This window comes from Rhineura floridana, chromosome 2, assembly GCF_030035675.1.
Source record: "Rhineura floridana isolate rRhiFlo1 chromosome 2, rRhiFlo1.hap2, whole genome shotgun sequence".
NCBI lineage: Eukaryota > Metazoa > Chordata > Lepidosauria > Squamata > Rhineuridae > Rhineura > Rhineura floridana.
The window spans coordinates 19183314-19200483 of NC_084481.1; the positions used below are offsets into that span (position 1 = coordinate 19183314).

General features: G+C 43.9%; 1 protein-coding gene across 1 annotated transcript in view; it reads right to left on the reverse strand.

Annotated features, from left to right (window-relative positions):
- The window catches only part of CDK15 (cyclin dependent kinase 15), an 84255-nt gene that overhangs the window by 56894 nt on the left and 10191 nt on the right, over positions 1–17170 (reverse strand). Inside the window, 4 exon segments of the mRNA XM_061607508.1 lie at positions 6922–6985; positions 10172–10265; positions 13924–14002; positions 14005–14043. Of these exon segments, the coding sequence (XP_061463492.1) occupies positions 6922–6985; positions 10172–10265; positions 13924–14002; positions 14005–14043 (276 nt within the window).

Genomic DNA, 17170 nt, shown 5'->3' on the forward strand with positions numbered 1-17170 from the left:
CAGGTTATTCCATGGGGATGGGACACAACAAACCCCTAGTCTGTAGAGGAAGGCGACACATTCTCATTTCACGCCAGTTTGATTAATGAGACTTGGCTAATTGTGTGAAAAATTCCAGACCTTTACAATGCAAGTTCAAGTTATTGTTTAGCCAATCATGGCTAGCATGTGAAAATAAGAGATGTTTAGTTTTCAAGCACTGGAGCCAAAAAAAGGGGATTTTGGAGCAAGTCGCAGAGCAACACCCACTTCTTTGAAGAATGTTACTATGCTCTGCTAAACCTGTAAGCCTCTGGCTGAAAGCATCCCCCCCCTCCCGCCCCTGCACCAACACCATTCTCACTTCTTTTGGTTTTCAAACAGATCTTGCCCCTTCCTCAGCCCTCCAAGTGCAATCAAGAAACATTGGCCAATGTACAGATGGATGGATTTCACATTTCAGGGTTTTTAATATTTCACTTTAATATTCTTTTTCCAAGAGAATGATCCTGCTGAGAGGTTGAGAATTGGTGTTGATCATTCCACCCCCTTCCCCCCTCTCTGACACTTGGGTATACTGCGATGAAAGATATCCCATGAGAAAACATTAAACAAAAGGGGGGGGGAGGAAAGGAAAGGAGAAAGCAAGCCTGCTTTTCAAAGCATACTTCTCAATCTGCCCACGTCAAAATAAGAGACAACTGGCCCTTTGAAGTTCAGGACACAGAATTCTCACCCAGACTGCATGGGAATAAAAGAACCTTGCTTTAGAAACCACATGTGTGGCTGTGCACTCTCCCTCCCTCCCTACATCTCTCTTGCACACACACTTCTCACCTTGCCTAATTCAAAATCAGAGATAGAAGGGTTTAGGGGACCTTTCAACCCGTCTCCAGAAAGGTTGGACCATATAACTATCACCTGTTCTATAGGATCAAAGACAATTTATACATGTTATCCATGTGCTTAAAGTTGACAAACATCATCAGCTAGTATACACCATGATCTCTGCTGATCTTGCCGCTATTCAGAGATCATACCACTATTCAATCCATTGCCTCCACCTATCACCTTCTGGCAGAATCTGCAGAGGAAGGACTTTGTGTTTGTGACGCGCATGTACAGTGTCTAGCACAAGGACTGAATGGCTGATAGAAGGGGCAGCCGCAGACAACAGTGTATCAAGCCTGCTGGTGCTTCCCTAGCCCACACTGCCACCACATGGCAATTCACCCGAAGGCCTGTTGTTCTGAGTGGGAAAGGGAAAGGCAAGAGTGAGCGACAGAAGTGAGCTTAGGAACATGTAGCCCCAAGGGGAGATTGCTGAAGGAAGATAACAGAGCAGACTGAGGATCAGAAGGACCCTGAGGAAGTGGAGGGAGAAGGAGGCTTCAGGGAAACAGCACACGGGCTTTGAGGAGAAAGATGTTGTTTGAACAACAAGCCCCGCCAGTGGAGCTAGGAGAACAAGGAGAACAAGGGGGAGTGAGTCAGAGAGGAGTCCAAAGGCGAACAGAAACAGAAGGCTTAGAAAAGGGGAGCAGAAAAGAGAGTCAGACACATGATTAAGGAGAAGGTCAGAGGGGAGAAGCTGAGAGGGGCAAAGAAAGCCATGAGACTCAGGCCACATCAGCACTATATATTTGAAGCACTATCGTACTAGTGGTATTCAACTACCATATCCAGTCAGTGCAAGGATTTTCACTTGCACAACAGGACTCCCCCCTCCCCTCACACTTGTCCTGCAACCTTCCCAAATCTGCTGCATAGGGCTGAGAGGATGGCCTTAGAGCAGATTTAGGGGGTGTGCAGGGGGAGGAGAGGGGGAGAACGTTCCATTGCACAAGGAGAAATCCTTGTGCTAACAGATTGAGAGACATAGCACTACACTGAATTCCACCCATGCCTTCCCCCAAAGAATCCTGGGAACTGCAGCTGGTTAAGGGTGCTGAGAGGAGACCCTGATTCCCCTCACAGAGCTGCAATTCCCAGAGTTTCCTGGGAAAGGGGACCACTCTGGAAAGTGTAACTCTTTGAGGGGAATAGGGGTCTCTTAACACCTCTCAGCACCCTTAACAAACTACAGTTCCTAGGATTCTTTGGAGGAAGCCATGACTATTAAAGTGGTATAATAAGGCTTTAAATATATGATGTGGATGTGGCCTTAGGGAGCAAAGGCGGCCCTAAATGAGCTGTCTGCAGCTGGTGCCCTAGGTGAACCGTGCAATCAGTGCCCCCACCCCCAAAACCCAAGGGCAGATCTAGGCTGAAGTTTTGGGTAAGCTGGGAAACATTTTACCCCTAAATTCCATTTAATTGGTTCGAGTGTATTTATTTTAACAGAGGCATAACAATTCAGTTTGTCCATCCATGCGTCTGTCCAACCAATATTTCTGAGATCAAATAAAATAGAGACACGAAATTTTCAGAATAGATTTGTACAGAATAGCTAGATGATATTTTAGTCCAATTTCAAACAAAAATGCATTAAAATGTTAATTATAATTTTTATTATTACAAATCCAAAATCATCCATTACACCATCCTGCTTTAACTGCCCTTACCACCACATACAATATAGAAAGAATGCTCTCCAAAGAACTGTAACCTGTAATTACAAAATACTTCAAATCAAAAACACTCTGCCCTCTTAAAACATGCTTTTTCTTGCTTTAAGTTTTGAAAATCCAGTCACTAGTTCTTTTAGATACGGTTCTACAGCTATTTCATGTTCTATTGACATTATGGCAAAACCAACAAGTCTCTCTTGCACCAATACTGAACACAGATACGTGTTTATCAATTTTGAGAAGCTACGTTCCCCACTAGCTAAGGAAACTGGCAAAGTTAAAAGAATCCGTAGAGCTTTGAAAACATGTGGAAAACTGTTGAGTTTATTTTCACAAACAAACTCCATTACTTCTTCAGTATTAATCAACAGTCTCTCTTCAAGGCACACATTTGTAGAGGGAATGAAGGCTAGCTGAATTCTATATATGCCCTTAAAACAGTAAACATAAGATCATAAGAAGTACCGGCTGGATCATCTAGACCAGCATCCTGTTGTCACAGTGGCCAACCAGATGCCCTAATGGGAAGTGCACAAGCAGGCTACCAGCATCTTGTTTTCAGAAGCATGGTGGTGGTAGAGCACAGCCATCATAGCTAGTAGCCATTGATTGCCTTATCTCCATGAATTTATCTAATCTTTTAAAGCCATCCAAGTTGGTGACCATCACTGCCTCTTGAGGGAGTGAATTCCATAGTTTAACAATGAGCTGTGTAAAGAAGTAAAAGCAAAATTTAAGTCAATTAACTATGTGTGGGATCTCCACCTTTTTGGGCCCATGAGCAGATGTGGAATTTTGAGAAAGTGCCACAGACCCTGCCACAAAAGGGCTGCCATAGGCAGGGCAGGGCCCAGGGCCAGCACCAGCTTGTCATGGGCCCTTGGGCACCAGCCTGCAGCAGGGCCTGCACACACATGTACCCACCCACACTTAAATACACAGGATGCATCACCTTGAACATCAGCGCAGATGCCTGCTATCTTGGGTAATTGCATGCATACACACTGACACACAAGGTGAAGCAACCACGCATATTTAAGTACCTGCCGGCTGCACACACGCGCGGGGGTGATGTTGGCAGGGAGAGCAGAGCTCCAGCACCGCAATCCATGCAACCATCTGGTCGCGGCCTGTAACCCAGTGCTGGCGAGGACCACAACATGGGAGCTCCACTCTCCCAGATGCAGGGGCCCTCAGCTAATGGCAGGCCAGTGCCCGACCGGACCACCCGCTGGCACCGGGCCTGGCAGGGCCAGTCACAACATGGCTACCATGGGGGTGTGAAAATACTGTCCTGACCAAGTCCACTGGAATCAGTCTCAGACTTCCTGGTGTACTTTTCTCCAGTATGTCTAATTTAAAACTTCAATTTAGAGCACTTCACGGATCAGCTTACAGGGCTCACAAGATTCTGCATCTCTACACAGCATAACAAGGCAGGACTACCCAAAGCAAGATGTTGTCACAGCAATTAGACACCCCCATACAACCCTTAAGTAGGTTTGGGCAGACTCTTTTTACTTGCGTGAGGAAGGTGTCACAGATCAGGAATGTGTGCGCATGCAAGCGCTCCTCCTCAGTTGGAGAGTAGGAGCCAGCTGAGCCTGCCGTCACCGTTGTCTATGGGTCTGGGGCAATGGGGGTGCGGTGACACTTCATTGAGATCCTCCTCCTCTAAAGGAGGTGTGTGCGGCAGCAGCAACTTGGGAGGAGCGGGGAGTGGAGGGGAGAAGAAGGGACTGGGTCCTGATCAGCCAGCGTTCCCTCTGTTGTAAATGGAGCTAAGGTGAAGGAGCTGTCGCTATCAAAAGTACTGAAGCCTACTGTCTCAGTACTTCCTGGTTGTAAGTTGCTAGGACCTTCCCCCAGCTCCCATTCTGTAGCTTCTTCTTCATCGTCATCATCACTCCAGGACCACTCTGCAGAGCCCATGACAAGCAAACTATTAATTTCACAGAAGGCCTTAATAAAAGTAACTTGCCCAAGAACCGTAGTAAAAGGCTGAAGTGGGACATGAGCCCCCAAACAGAAAACCACTCCTTTGAAACCACAGGCCTCTGTTCCAATGTAACATCCATTTCACAGAAAGCAAGTCATTTCCCCAAACCACCTCTAAATAAAATACACCACTGCCCATACCCTTCCCCTCTCACACAGGCCCTGGGCCCTCCATTTTTTCTTCTTCCCTAGCCCCTGGCCCACACCCTCAATATTTTTCTTTGCCCACAGTAACTACATTTCCTTCTTCTACTGATGCAAAGGCACAGCTGCTGCTCTCTTGGTGTCTCCACTCCTCTCCTGGGAAATTCCCACATGCTCTCCTGCTGCTGAGAGTGTCCAGTTAGGACTATTCCCTCTGTTCTCTCTGCTGGTCCTGTCCAATTAGAACTGTTCTCTCAGTGTTCTCCTTGGAGAAGGGAACAGTTTTAATGGATTCTGTGGCCAATTATAATGGTAGAGGGCCTAAGAAAATGGTGCCAGTGAGAGTTAAGAAAAGCTGGTGGCCATAATAATTTATAATTGTGCCCCGAAGGGAGCAGACCCTGGAGTCCTCGATTCTGGTAGGTCCCTGTGAGCACACTGGTGCCTTTAGCAAACACTGCATTGAGGACCCTGGCCCTGTAGTGTACGTGAGGTCAGTGTGGTGTAGTGATTAGAGTGTTGGACTGGAAAAATCCAAGTTCTAGTCCCTGCTCAGCCATGAAGCTCGCTGGGTGACTTGGGCCAGTCACTGACTCTCAGCCTAACCTACCTCACAGGTTGTTGTGAGGTTGGAGGAGGATCATGTAAGTTGCTTTGGGTTCCTTGGAGGAAAAAAGGGGGGTATAAATATATATATATATATTTAAATGCCTTACTATGGTTGGGCTGGGTTGCTCCTATTAGCCTTGCCTGTGGCTGCAACCATCTTGCTCATGCTGTCATGACAAAAGGACTTGACCACCAGTTGTTTGTGTTGTGCCTTTTTTTAATGAGGTTTGTGGTGCTCGTTAGTGGGATTCTGAAAGATAGAAGTTGGCAACCATGTAGCAATGCCAACATTATGTGGCCCCCTCCATGTGTGAGGTTTGGGGCAATTGCCCTGTGTGTCCCGCTTAAAAAGGCCCTGGTTAACATGGTTGCTTTTCTTTTTTTGGACCACCTTATTTATTATGATTCATATTTCACATGTACAATCACTCCCCTTGCTGGATCGTCACCTTGTAGCGGTGAGCGGGCTTGCACGTTCCAATGAACCCTATGAGCGATGCCATCAGGAGTCATGTACCCCCAGCAGAGTCACCCATGGCAGTAAGGTCAAGGGAGAGGAACCAGACAAAGAATGATCCAAGAATGTCCTCCATGGCAGAACAGACGGAGGATAACAATGTGTATGTTACGACTGTGAAGGCGGATGAAGGCTGCAGCAGATAAAGGACTTCCAATCGTCGTGGTACCCATGCCATTGGATCAAAGCCTTTTTCTGTCAAGATTGTGCATTGATCGTGGTGCACCGATCTCCCCATGTAAAACAAATTCACGCACAGGCGTCTTCCATATCAAAAGTCTCATGGCGATTGGTGAATGATGACGGGGGCAGAACTGTGAAATCCAGAAGCCCCTAGTCATGAACTGGTACATCGGCGGTGGATACTGATTCATACGGATCCTTTGTTAAAGACTTTATTTTGGAAGACAATCTTACTCGGTCATGAGTGATCGCCAAGAAGGAACAAGCACGGGAATTGAAATAATGACAGATTCAACTAACCTTCCTGCTATCAGAAGTCATTGCAAGGATTCCTGCTAGTGGAACATGGCTTTCCTCCTCTCCTCCCCTTATGCCCCCCCAACAGCAAACCACAGAAGATATCACTCTGTCAGGCAAGCAGAAATGTTTGCACTGACAGACCGATCTCATTCATGCTACACAGAATTAGAATAAAGGCACATTTGTTATTTTATTTGTATTTTTTACATTTGTATTCCCCCCCCCAAATTTGGCACACACCCCTTAACATGGCGACTCTAGGCGACCACCTAGTTCATCTAATATGGATGGGCTGCCCCTGTTAGAAAGACAGGATAGAAATATCATCGGAATGTAGAAAAGAGAAGGTGTCCAGATGGAATATCCTGAAGGGGGAAAGCCTGAGGAAAGAATCAGTGATTGGCTGTAGATGAAGCCTTAGGCCTTTAGCAGTATTATTTATAGTTCATAGCATTTTATAACCTCTCTCTTGTTCTTGTTTAACCTTGAACTGCTTTACGGATGACCCAAAAGCTCTTAAAAGTTCTATTAACTTTAGGATTCAACCATGGATTTTGCTCATATGAAAAGGCGTTTCAAATAGCATTTCTGGTATATGTGCCATCTGAAGTGAGATCACACCTGGCTTATAGAGGCGAAGCTTGGAAACTCCTGGCCAAGTTTCCTCTGTTGGGACTCTCAGTACCTGTATAAAGCAAGAGATAAAAAACAACGTATCTTCCAAACACAAGGATACAGACTAGATTCTAATCTCAGACACATTCCTGAAAAGGAGCCTGACAAGGTTAACTTATGATAGCCAGGAATACAAATGTGCTTGAGTGACTCCAAAGACAGATGCCATTTAAAATGTATCGGCAACAGTCAGGATCACTGTACAGTCTTATTTACACCTAACATGCTCCCCTAGAGACCAGGATGGCATTGATGAGTGACTCTTGACAGTAGTAGCTTCCCCAAATGATAGGTATTCAGAAGCTGTACGCTGGCTGCGATAGGGACCCCTGATGTTTTGAGATGAAAAGGAATAGATGTAAACGAATCTTCTGACAGGTGTTCAAAAAAACCATTCGGGGCACAATTCAAAGGCATTCTGGGCCTCAAGAACACTGTATCTTGATTAGGTGGTCTGAGTCCACCTTAGGTCTCTACCCTCCAGCAAACAAGCCCATGCCAATAAAAATGAGTTACCTCCAAAAGCAAATTTTTTTTACTTGCTGAGTGAGAGATGCTTCTGTCCTGTTACTCTTTGGAATTGCAGCTGCTACATAGCTTTTTAAAAGTATGCTTACAAAACACTACGGGTTTTATTAATATACACTATGTAGCCCATCTTTTTTTTTTAGCTTTTTAGCTTTTGAAATTCGGAGTTTGCTAAAAAAAAAAAGAGATATGGATCTTCCCACCCACTTCTTGGTGCATGAACTTTGACCACTTCACAAGGCAAAGCACAAATGGATTCAAAAGTCAGGATTCAGTCCAGCTCTATTTTTTAAAAGTATGCTTAGAAAATAGTAATGATCTATTAATATGTATCCTATCACCTTTTTTATCCTGATACATTTTGAAATGCGGAGTTCGCAAAAAACACACCAAAAAAACTAGGAGGCATGGATCCCCCCACCTCCCAGTGGATTTATAATTCCATACTTTTATAGGAATTTATAATTCCTGCACAAGGCAAAGCCCCAATGGATTCAAAAGTCAGGATTCAGACCATTCTATTCAGGACATCAATTTACAAGAAGAATTTTTATGAATTGGAAGGCGTTTGTGCTAGCTTGTTTTCCCATTTCTTCCACTAGCCCTTCCTTTTATAGTAAAGAAAAGTACAATTAGTGCAAAGATTGGGAGGGAAGAGGCTTATTCAGATTACAGGATTTTTATTTAAATTGTAGGTCAATAGCGGAACAAACCCAGACACTGAATGTCAGAGGTATGGGAGACGTGCCTCTCATGGCACTGGCCATATAAATTTCTTCCTGTCTGAATTAGTTAGTTATGATCTATCTAGGAACACTGTGTGCACGGGAGCAGACTTCCATCTGCGTATCACTACCTGGGTGGGGAACTACATGCACAATTAGGTGCTGCTCCAGACATCTGTTATTGTTATTATCATCATCTACTAGAGCTTGGAAAAGTTACTTTTTTGAACTACAACTCCCATCAGCCCAATCCAGTGGCCGTGCTGGCTGGGGCTGATGGGAGTTGTAGTTCAAAAAAGTAACTTTTCCAACCTGCCCTTCACCCTAAGGTCCCAAGTTGGGTCACAAAATACAACATTAAAAACACTTTAAAACAAATTACAATCACAAGAATAGGTTTGGTACTAAAAATATACATATCAAGTGCCAAAGGCCAGAGTAAAGAAGTGCAACTTCAGTATACAATGAAAACTGTATTGTGAAGGTGCCAGACGCGCCTGTCCTGCCCAGAGTCCGAGAGACGAGACGGAGACGAGACTGGAATTGATTCTTCTTATTAGAGTAACGGTTACACTAAAAGCTGTACGCTTCATAGACCTATCTAAGCTGACTCACTACTGACCCTATCTAAGCTACCTAAGCATGCTCTGTAGCATGTGGAGAGTTGACTCAGCACCCCAGTCGGGGGGCGCCGCCTTAAGTAGGAAAGGTATTCACTCATGATCCCTGACTCTGTCGAAGTTCCACCTTCTAGCCGACCCACTTCTTGCGGCGTCTCGCATGGGGCGAGGGGGGGGCAAGCCTCCACCTGCTCATCTGACAGTACGGGGTAGCTAGGTGCTGGCTTGGTTCAGGGGGTGGAGAACCCACTGGTGGGGAAACATTTGAAGTGCCAGGTGGGGAGTCCTGGGGGGTGGAGTTGGCGTGCGCAAGAGGTCATCCTCCAACGGCTCTGTTGGGGCGCTTGTAGGTGGAGCGAGCTCTGCATTGGCGGGAGGACTGTCCATGGGAACTGGTGGGCTGTTGACTACACCCCCTCCCTCAATGCCCTTGAAAACCTCATCCACCTCTGGCTCCTCTCCCTGATCTATCTGGGGAAGCTGGGGCTCGACCAACTCCCGTCCCTGCTCCTCCTGGGGAATCTGGAGCTCAACAGCACCTCGCTGGGGTTGGAGTTCCATAAGTTAGGCAATGGTGGCTGGCCCCCATTGAGACTGGTGGGGTGGAATGGAGGCAGCCCAGACAATAAGCAGAGCCAGAGCCAATGATAGGCACAGTCAACTGACACTAGTGTTGTCCCCTTGTCCTCCCTACTGAGTTTCTGTGTGCATATTGGCCTTGGATCCACAGCATCCAAAGTTAACTTGTTCCACTTACATACCCATAAATAGGGCTTCAAACTATGCCAGAACAAAAAGGAGGGAAAAGAAGAAAAAAGCTGCATACACACAAATGTCATAAGCTTGCAGGACTTTGGATGTGGTGGAGCAATTGGCCTGCATTTTCACTCCCACCCCACCACTGGACTGCAACCTTAGATGCTTTTCAGAAAAAAAAGGACACTGTTCTACATGATACAGAGAAATAAGAATTGAACAAGAGGGAACACAAAGTGAGGCAACTCCATGTTTGTGTGCCTCCTTCCACCTGCTATCAGTTTAATTGGTTTTAAATTTTTGATGAGACAAGAGACATCAAAGGGAAGTCACTTTGATTTATCTGACTGTTTGCCGGGAAATTGCTAAATATACATTAGCCTATTGGATGCAACCTTAAACTTAACACATTTGGACTGAGGCTTTCAATCAAATTATCTTTTTCTGCTGTGTTCACCAGCGTGACATACTAGATAGACAGACAGATATATTATATTGATAGAAGCTGACCCTTTTAAGATGCTAATTATTTTTGTTTCAGTTTCCCAAATGTATCATTATACCTACCAACCAGATCTTCTCCAGCTGTTCAAAGGTGTTGCAAATCCCTGGAAACAGCAGCTCACACGGAAGCATCTCAACTAACATGCAGCCTGCACCCCTGAAGAAAAGTGATATTCTCTTCATTCAGTCAGTCTCACAATACAGATATTAAATACATAGATAAATATGTGTAGTCCATATCTAGATGAAAGAGAACACCATGTACATTCTCAAGCACATTTTCTATTGAAAGCAAAATGTTTTTCAAAACATACCCATTACCCTGAGTATTCTTATTATTATTTAGATTTATATCTTGCCCTTCCTCCCAGTAGGAGCCCAGGGCAGCAAACAAAAGCACTAAAAATACTTTAAAACATCATAAAAACAGACTTTAAAATATATTAAAACAAAACATCTTTAAAAACATTTTTTTAAAAGCTTTAAAAAGATCTTTTAAAAGAAGGTTAAAAGCATATTAAAAAGCAATTCTGACACAGACACATACTGGGATAAATTCTCTACTTAAAAGGCTTGTTGAAAGTCTTCAGTAGGTGCCAAAAAGATAACAGAGATGGCACTCTGTTATTTAAGGGGAAGGAATTCCAAAGGGTAGGTGCCACTACAGTAAATTTTGATTTCCTATGTTGTGCGGAACGGACTTCCTGATAAGATGGTATCTGCAGGAGGCCCTCACCTGCAGGGCACAGTGATAGACTGGGTATATAAAGGATAAGACAGTCTTTCAGGTGACCTGGTCCCAAGCTGTATAGGGCTTTGTACACCAAACTTAGTTCGGTAGCTAATAGGTAGCCAGTGCAGATCTTTCAGCAGCGGGGTGACATATTGGTGATACCCTGCCCCAGTGAACAGTCTCGCCGCTGCGTTTTGCACCAGCTGCAGCTTCTGGACCAACCACAAGGGTAATTCCACATAGAGTGCATTACTGTAATCCACCCTGGAAGTTACCAGTGCATGGATAACAGTGGCCAGCCTATCCAGGTCCAGAAATCGCTGCCGAAGCTGGTAAAAGTAACTCCTAGCCACTGAGGACACCTGGGCCTCAAGTGACAAGGATGGATTCAGGTGCACCCCCAGACTATGGACCTGCTCTTTCAGAGGAAGTACAACCCCATCCAACGCAGGCAACTAACCAATTATCTGACCTCAGGAACCACCAACCCACAGTGTTTCCATCTTGCTAGGATTGAGACTCAGTTTATTGGCCCTCATCCAGCCCACCACCAAGTCCAGGCACCGGTCCAGGGCTTGCACAGCCTCTCCCAATTCAGATGTTACAGAGAAATAGAGCTGGGTATTATCAGCATACTGCTGACACATCACCCCAGATCTCCAGATGACTGTTCCCAAGGGCTTTATATAGATGTTAAACAGCATGGGGGACAAGATGGTACCCTGTGGCACCCCACAGCACAACTGCCAGGGGGCTGAAAGACAATCACCCAATGCTATTCTCTGAAAACGACCCTGGAGATAGGATTGGAACCACTGTAAAACTGTGCCCCCAATACCCATCTTACCAAGTCAGTTCAGAAGGATACCATGGTCAATGGTATCAAAAACTACTGAAAGATCAAGTAGGAGTAACAGGGTCGCACTCCCCCTGTCCTTCTGATAAAGGTCATCCGTCAGGGCGACCAACACTGATTCAGTCCCATAACCAGGCCTGAACCCAAACTAGAATGGGTCTAGATAATCTGTTTCGTCCAAGAGTAGTTGGAATTGCTGCGCCACAACCCTCTCAATCACCTTCCCTAAGAAGGGGGTATTTGCAGCAGGGCGGTAGTTGTCACAAACCAATGGGCTTTTTCAGGAGTGGTCGGATCACTGCCTCTTTCAGGGTGGTTGGAACCACTCCCTCCTGCAATGATGTGTTGACCACACCCTGGATCCAATAAGCCAAGAAGGGCAAGGGTCGAGAGGACATGTTGCTCGCTGCATCATTGCAAGTACTTTGTCCACCGACATCAAGCCACATCAACTGAAACCAATCCCAAGTTGCAGCAGATTTAGACAACTGTTTGTTAGATCTCCCTAATTTCATTTTCAAATTAAAGACAGCTGGGGGAGTTGCCAGATTGGATTTGAGCAGTGGGAATCACAGCAGGGGCGTCCAGCCCCCCCACTCCACTCTGTTTTCCCAGTCACACCACCCAAAGTGCTGTTAGCACAATTAGGGATGGAATGTTCTGTCAATCCTCTGTGTTTCTCATGTTTCCAGTCTTAAACAGAGTTATGCAGCAATTTGAGATTTTTTTAAAATCCTCATGAAAATTCATCAGCATTTTAGTGCAAATCTCTCCTAATGAGCACATTTTTGTATGTGGTTTTGACCAATGTACACATTTTGCATGCAATTCTTCCTAATGCATTTTTGTATGTTATTTTCACGAGTATATTAGTTTTATGCGCATTTCCCCCTAACACATGCATTTTTGTAAACATTGATTGGTTGGAGATCTGCATGGCAAAATTTCAATATATGTGAATTTTGGATGGCTGTGTTTTAGTTCTCATATTGTCTTGGAAAGTGTGAATTAGACAGATCCAGCTTTAAATGTGAACCAAATCTAGTCTCTCCCCTATTCCTAGGCACAATGTAACTATATTAGCACTTTCTGGCAGTAGGGAGCAGGTGATTTCAGTCAAGAAAATGGCACTGCCTTCCCCCATCATGGCCCCTCTCCCCATGCCAGTCAGTATAGGAAAGGGGCTGCCTGTCTTTGTAGCTCTTAAATAGCTAAAAAGGGCATGAACTAATCCAGAGCAGAAGTGGGCATTGTTTCAAGCATGTGAAGTCAGCCTTTTTGTTTTGTTGTTTTGCCTCAGAAGTGCCAGGAAAAAAATGCTAATGTGTGTTGCTATGTGTTGCTCTCTAGTAGGGTTGCCAGGTTCAGGGCCTGAGACTGATCCTGTATCTTTAGGAGAAGAGAAAGTCAGCCAAGTGCAGGTGTTCTTGCAACGCTGTAATGAGAAAAACCACAAGGTGGAATTCTTTCTTCCCCCTACACAACTTTCAAAGATACAGAAGACCTCTTGGTTGCCAGGCCCGGCCTCCAGTATGTCTAGCCCTCCCCCCCCGCACACAGTTTTTCTGATCAAACTCATGCATCTAAAGGTGCACTCATGATGATGGTATCAAGGCAGTTAAATGTCCCACTTTTGTTGCACTATATCTTAAGAGTGCCCCTCCAGACAGCAATAATGCAATGATGGTGGACAAACATTGCAGAACAACTAACAAAGCAGCCTCATATTACTTTCGGGGAACCCTTGTGCTTACATGCTCACATTAAGCTATGTTTGGGTTAGCACTACATGTGAACCAGCTGTATACATTGTTTTTGGAAATGAACTAGTAGCCAGTGAACTGCTAGCCAGTGTTTCAAAACTGAAGAGATATGTTCCCTATGACTAGGACCAGTGTGAAAGATCCCCATGTTCCATCCAACAGGGACTCAAGTCAAGTTCAAGTTAAATACTCTAGAAATGGGACAATTGGCATTATCAGGAAAAATAACAGGAACTCTAGTTTCCATATACCCCAGTCATGTGTCGACCTTGATAGTCAAGGAAAGCTATTTCTTGTATCATGGTTCCAAATGTAATTTTGATGTAACTCAATTGATTTATAATGCTTGTCTCCAAAAGCTCTTTTATTGCACCCTGCAGCATTCTGTATATGCTTGAAAGGGGAGGAAAACTATGCTCAGATTGATTTGCAGCATCTCAAATGCTCCAAAGTTGGCTCTCACCAGATACCCACATCAGAAGAAGAGTCAGTGGCTCCCATCAGCACATCCGGAGGGTGGTACCCCAGTGCCATCACCTCAAAGAGCACATTTGACTGGGGAGGGAATTAGCACAAGCAAGACCTGCCAGGATGGGGACGGGGGATAGTCAGTTTAAATTATGCACGAAATTATGGTTCCATATCACTGTTTGTAACAAATAGGCAATTCTGCCTAGTTTAGGCTTCAATCCTAACCTCACTTACCTTGAAGTAGGGATGTGCAAATCCATCAATTTCAGTTTCTTGCAGTTTCTCATTTTTAAATCTTAAATTGGGTTCTCCACATCAGTTTGCTGATTTTTTTTATATTTTCATGAAAATTCACCAGTATTTTAGTGAATTTCTTCTAATCTTTTTTGTATGCAATTCCGCCCAATATGCACATTTAACAAAGTAATTGTCACTAATATTTTATTTGTATTTTTACTGATAGATGCATTTGTATGCATACTTTACCCTACTATCTGCATTTTTGTTCACATTACTTGGCTGGAGAACACTGCAAAATCTGGAAAAGTATGAATGTCGAAGGATGGCTGTGTTTTGGTTCATATATTGTTTCATAAAGTGTGAATTAGGTAGGCTTGTCTTTGTCTGAATCAAATTTCTCTCTCATCCCTACCTGGAAACACTGGATTCACTGAATTCAATAGAACTTACTTCTGAATAGACATGGCTAGGATTGTGCTGTTTTCTTGTGAGACTATTAACTGCAGCAATAAGCCATTACAACTCTTTTGCACCTTTTGATGCAAATGATCTCACAGGAATTTCTAATACAGATAACCATGTGAGGCTTTCAACATACAGACAGCTTTTGGAAGTCCCTTACACTCTTTAGGTTCTGAGGGTGGTATTCACTGGTAGTCCTACTCAGAGTACACCCACTGAAGTTAGTAGACAAGACTAACTTAGGTTCATTAATTTTAATGGGTCTATTCTGAGTAGGACTTAGTTAAATACAACCCTGAATATTCTTTAACCTAATGGCCAAATATATAAATCCACAATGTCTTACACTTATTTAGCCCAATGTGCTAACAATGTTGCTCTTTCACGTCAATAAAGCAGCCATAATCCCCCATGAATTCAGTTTAAGTCAGAGCATTTGGATTTAAGATGATTTACCTCCAAAAGCTTCATGGGCATTAAACTAGATTATATTCTCCTTCTGCCACTTAATTGGTTCATTATCAGGGCTATATGTGCCCAAGATTTTGGTACAGCTTGAACATTCTGGATGTTCCAAGTCATTTTAATAGACAAGGATATTCTGTGAAGGGGTCTTAAAGTGTGCATAATTGCCACAGCAGTATAATGAGTCTAAGGGCCTATGTATGTGGGGAAGCAAGTTTTCTTAGGGTGCTAAATGCATCACATTTATTATACACTACTTTCCTGCAAGTGTAGATTTTTATGTTCATGCAATTTTCAGAAATATATGTGTCCCTGTACAAAGATGGAAATCCAAAATACTGGGCCAGCTATGAAAATGCAGCCAAACATATGCCACTGAAACAAATAATTGCAACAGCATGAACACTATATATGTGTAATGTTTGCATGATCTAATTTCAGCCTCCTGTTTTTCTGTGGGCATTTCCATGCATGTAAAAGGGGAAATTTTAACCTTAGTGCTGACTGTAGCGCCAACAGGGGTCCACATCAGTAGTACAATCTCTGTGGCAGTAATGGTGCAGAATAGGCATGGGGAGGGGGAGAGAATAGCTTGTTCTTTCCTATCGTTTGATAACTTCATCTCTACAGAAGAAACCCTGCTCTAAGGTCATGTCCTCCTCTCCCAGAACTATGACCTATTGGCATTCTACATGGCTAAAACAGAGGGAAATATAAGACAGCACAGCTGTCAGCTCAGCTGGGACCAATTGGCTCCTCTCCCAGAAGCCTCTCTCTTAGCCCCTATCTGCACTATACATTGAAAGCAGCAGCATCCCACTTTAAACAGCCATGACTTCTCCCAAAGAATCCTGTCTGTTAAGGGTGCCGAGAGTTGTGAGAAGACCTCTATTCCCTTCACAGAGTACAGGTCCCAAGAGTTCCCTGGGAAGAAGGTTTGATTGTTAAACCACTCTTGGAATTGTAGCTCTGTGAGGGGGAATGGGGACTCCTAACAATTCTCAAACTACACTCCCTTTAAAGTGGTATGATACTGCTTTAAATGTATAGTGAAGATGTGGCTGTCGTGACCACTCAAACTTCCAAAGCCAGAACAGAAGATGGAGGGTTTTTCCCATCCCCCCCACCTCTGATTTTTTAAAAAATTACTACCCATTGACACCAATGGGAGAGGAAATAATTATGCCAGCTACAGATTCACAGCCTTCCCTTCTGGTTAGACAATGTTGCATCAAGCAATTGTTATTCCACAATTTCCAGTGCATTTTCCTATCACTTTCCTTATCAGAACAAGTTCAATCTTTTAGCAAAGTAGGCTTGTTGCACGAGACCTCCAAATCAACTTGTGCACCTGAATTGGCCAGTATGTGATTGAATCTCACCTGAAAATAGCAACTGTGTGGAAGTGTGCTATATGACAACTTCATAAGAAATTTAGTGTTTAGAGGGGTTACTTTTTAAAAATTATCTTCTAAAAAAATTATAGAATGGCATGAGGAAGGGACTTGTATGGCCCCTCAAGGTGATGTCACAGACACTATTTAATAAGATTCCCACAACACTCATACAACCATCAACAAGTACTTATAATTCATCCACTTGCATGGAGAAAAATTACATTTCCCCAAATATTCAAAACTGTTTCATTTTAGCATGGATCCCCTGCAACAATTCCATAGCTATTGCAGGGTTATTTAAACAAAGAAAAAAGTTATCTGCAAGAGTCTTGAAGGGTTTGATAAAACTTTCCAAATAAAGAGCAGAGCAGAAGAATAGATCTATAAATAACTATCCATGGAAATGTGATGAGTCTAACACCCAAATCCTAAACACATTTATTTGAAGTAAGGCTCATAGGTGGCACACTTGCTTCCTGGTAAGTTTAAACTGCAATTATGAAGGTGCCTTTTACTCTGTTAGACCAGTATTGTCTGCTCTGATTGGCAGCATCTCTCCATGGCCTCTCTTATCACCTTCAACCTGTGAAGGATCAGTTAAGAGATAGCAGGGACTAAACCTGTGATCTTCTGTATGCAAAGCCCTGGCAATGAATTATGGCCCTCCCTCTAAGC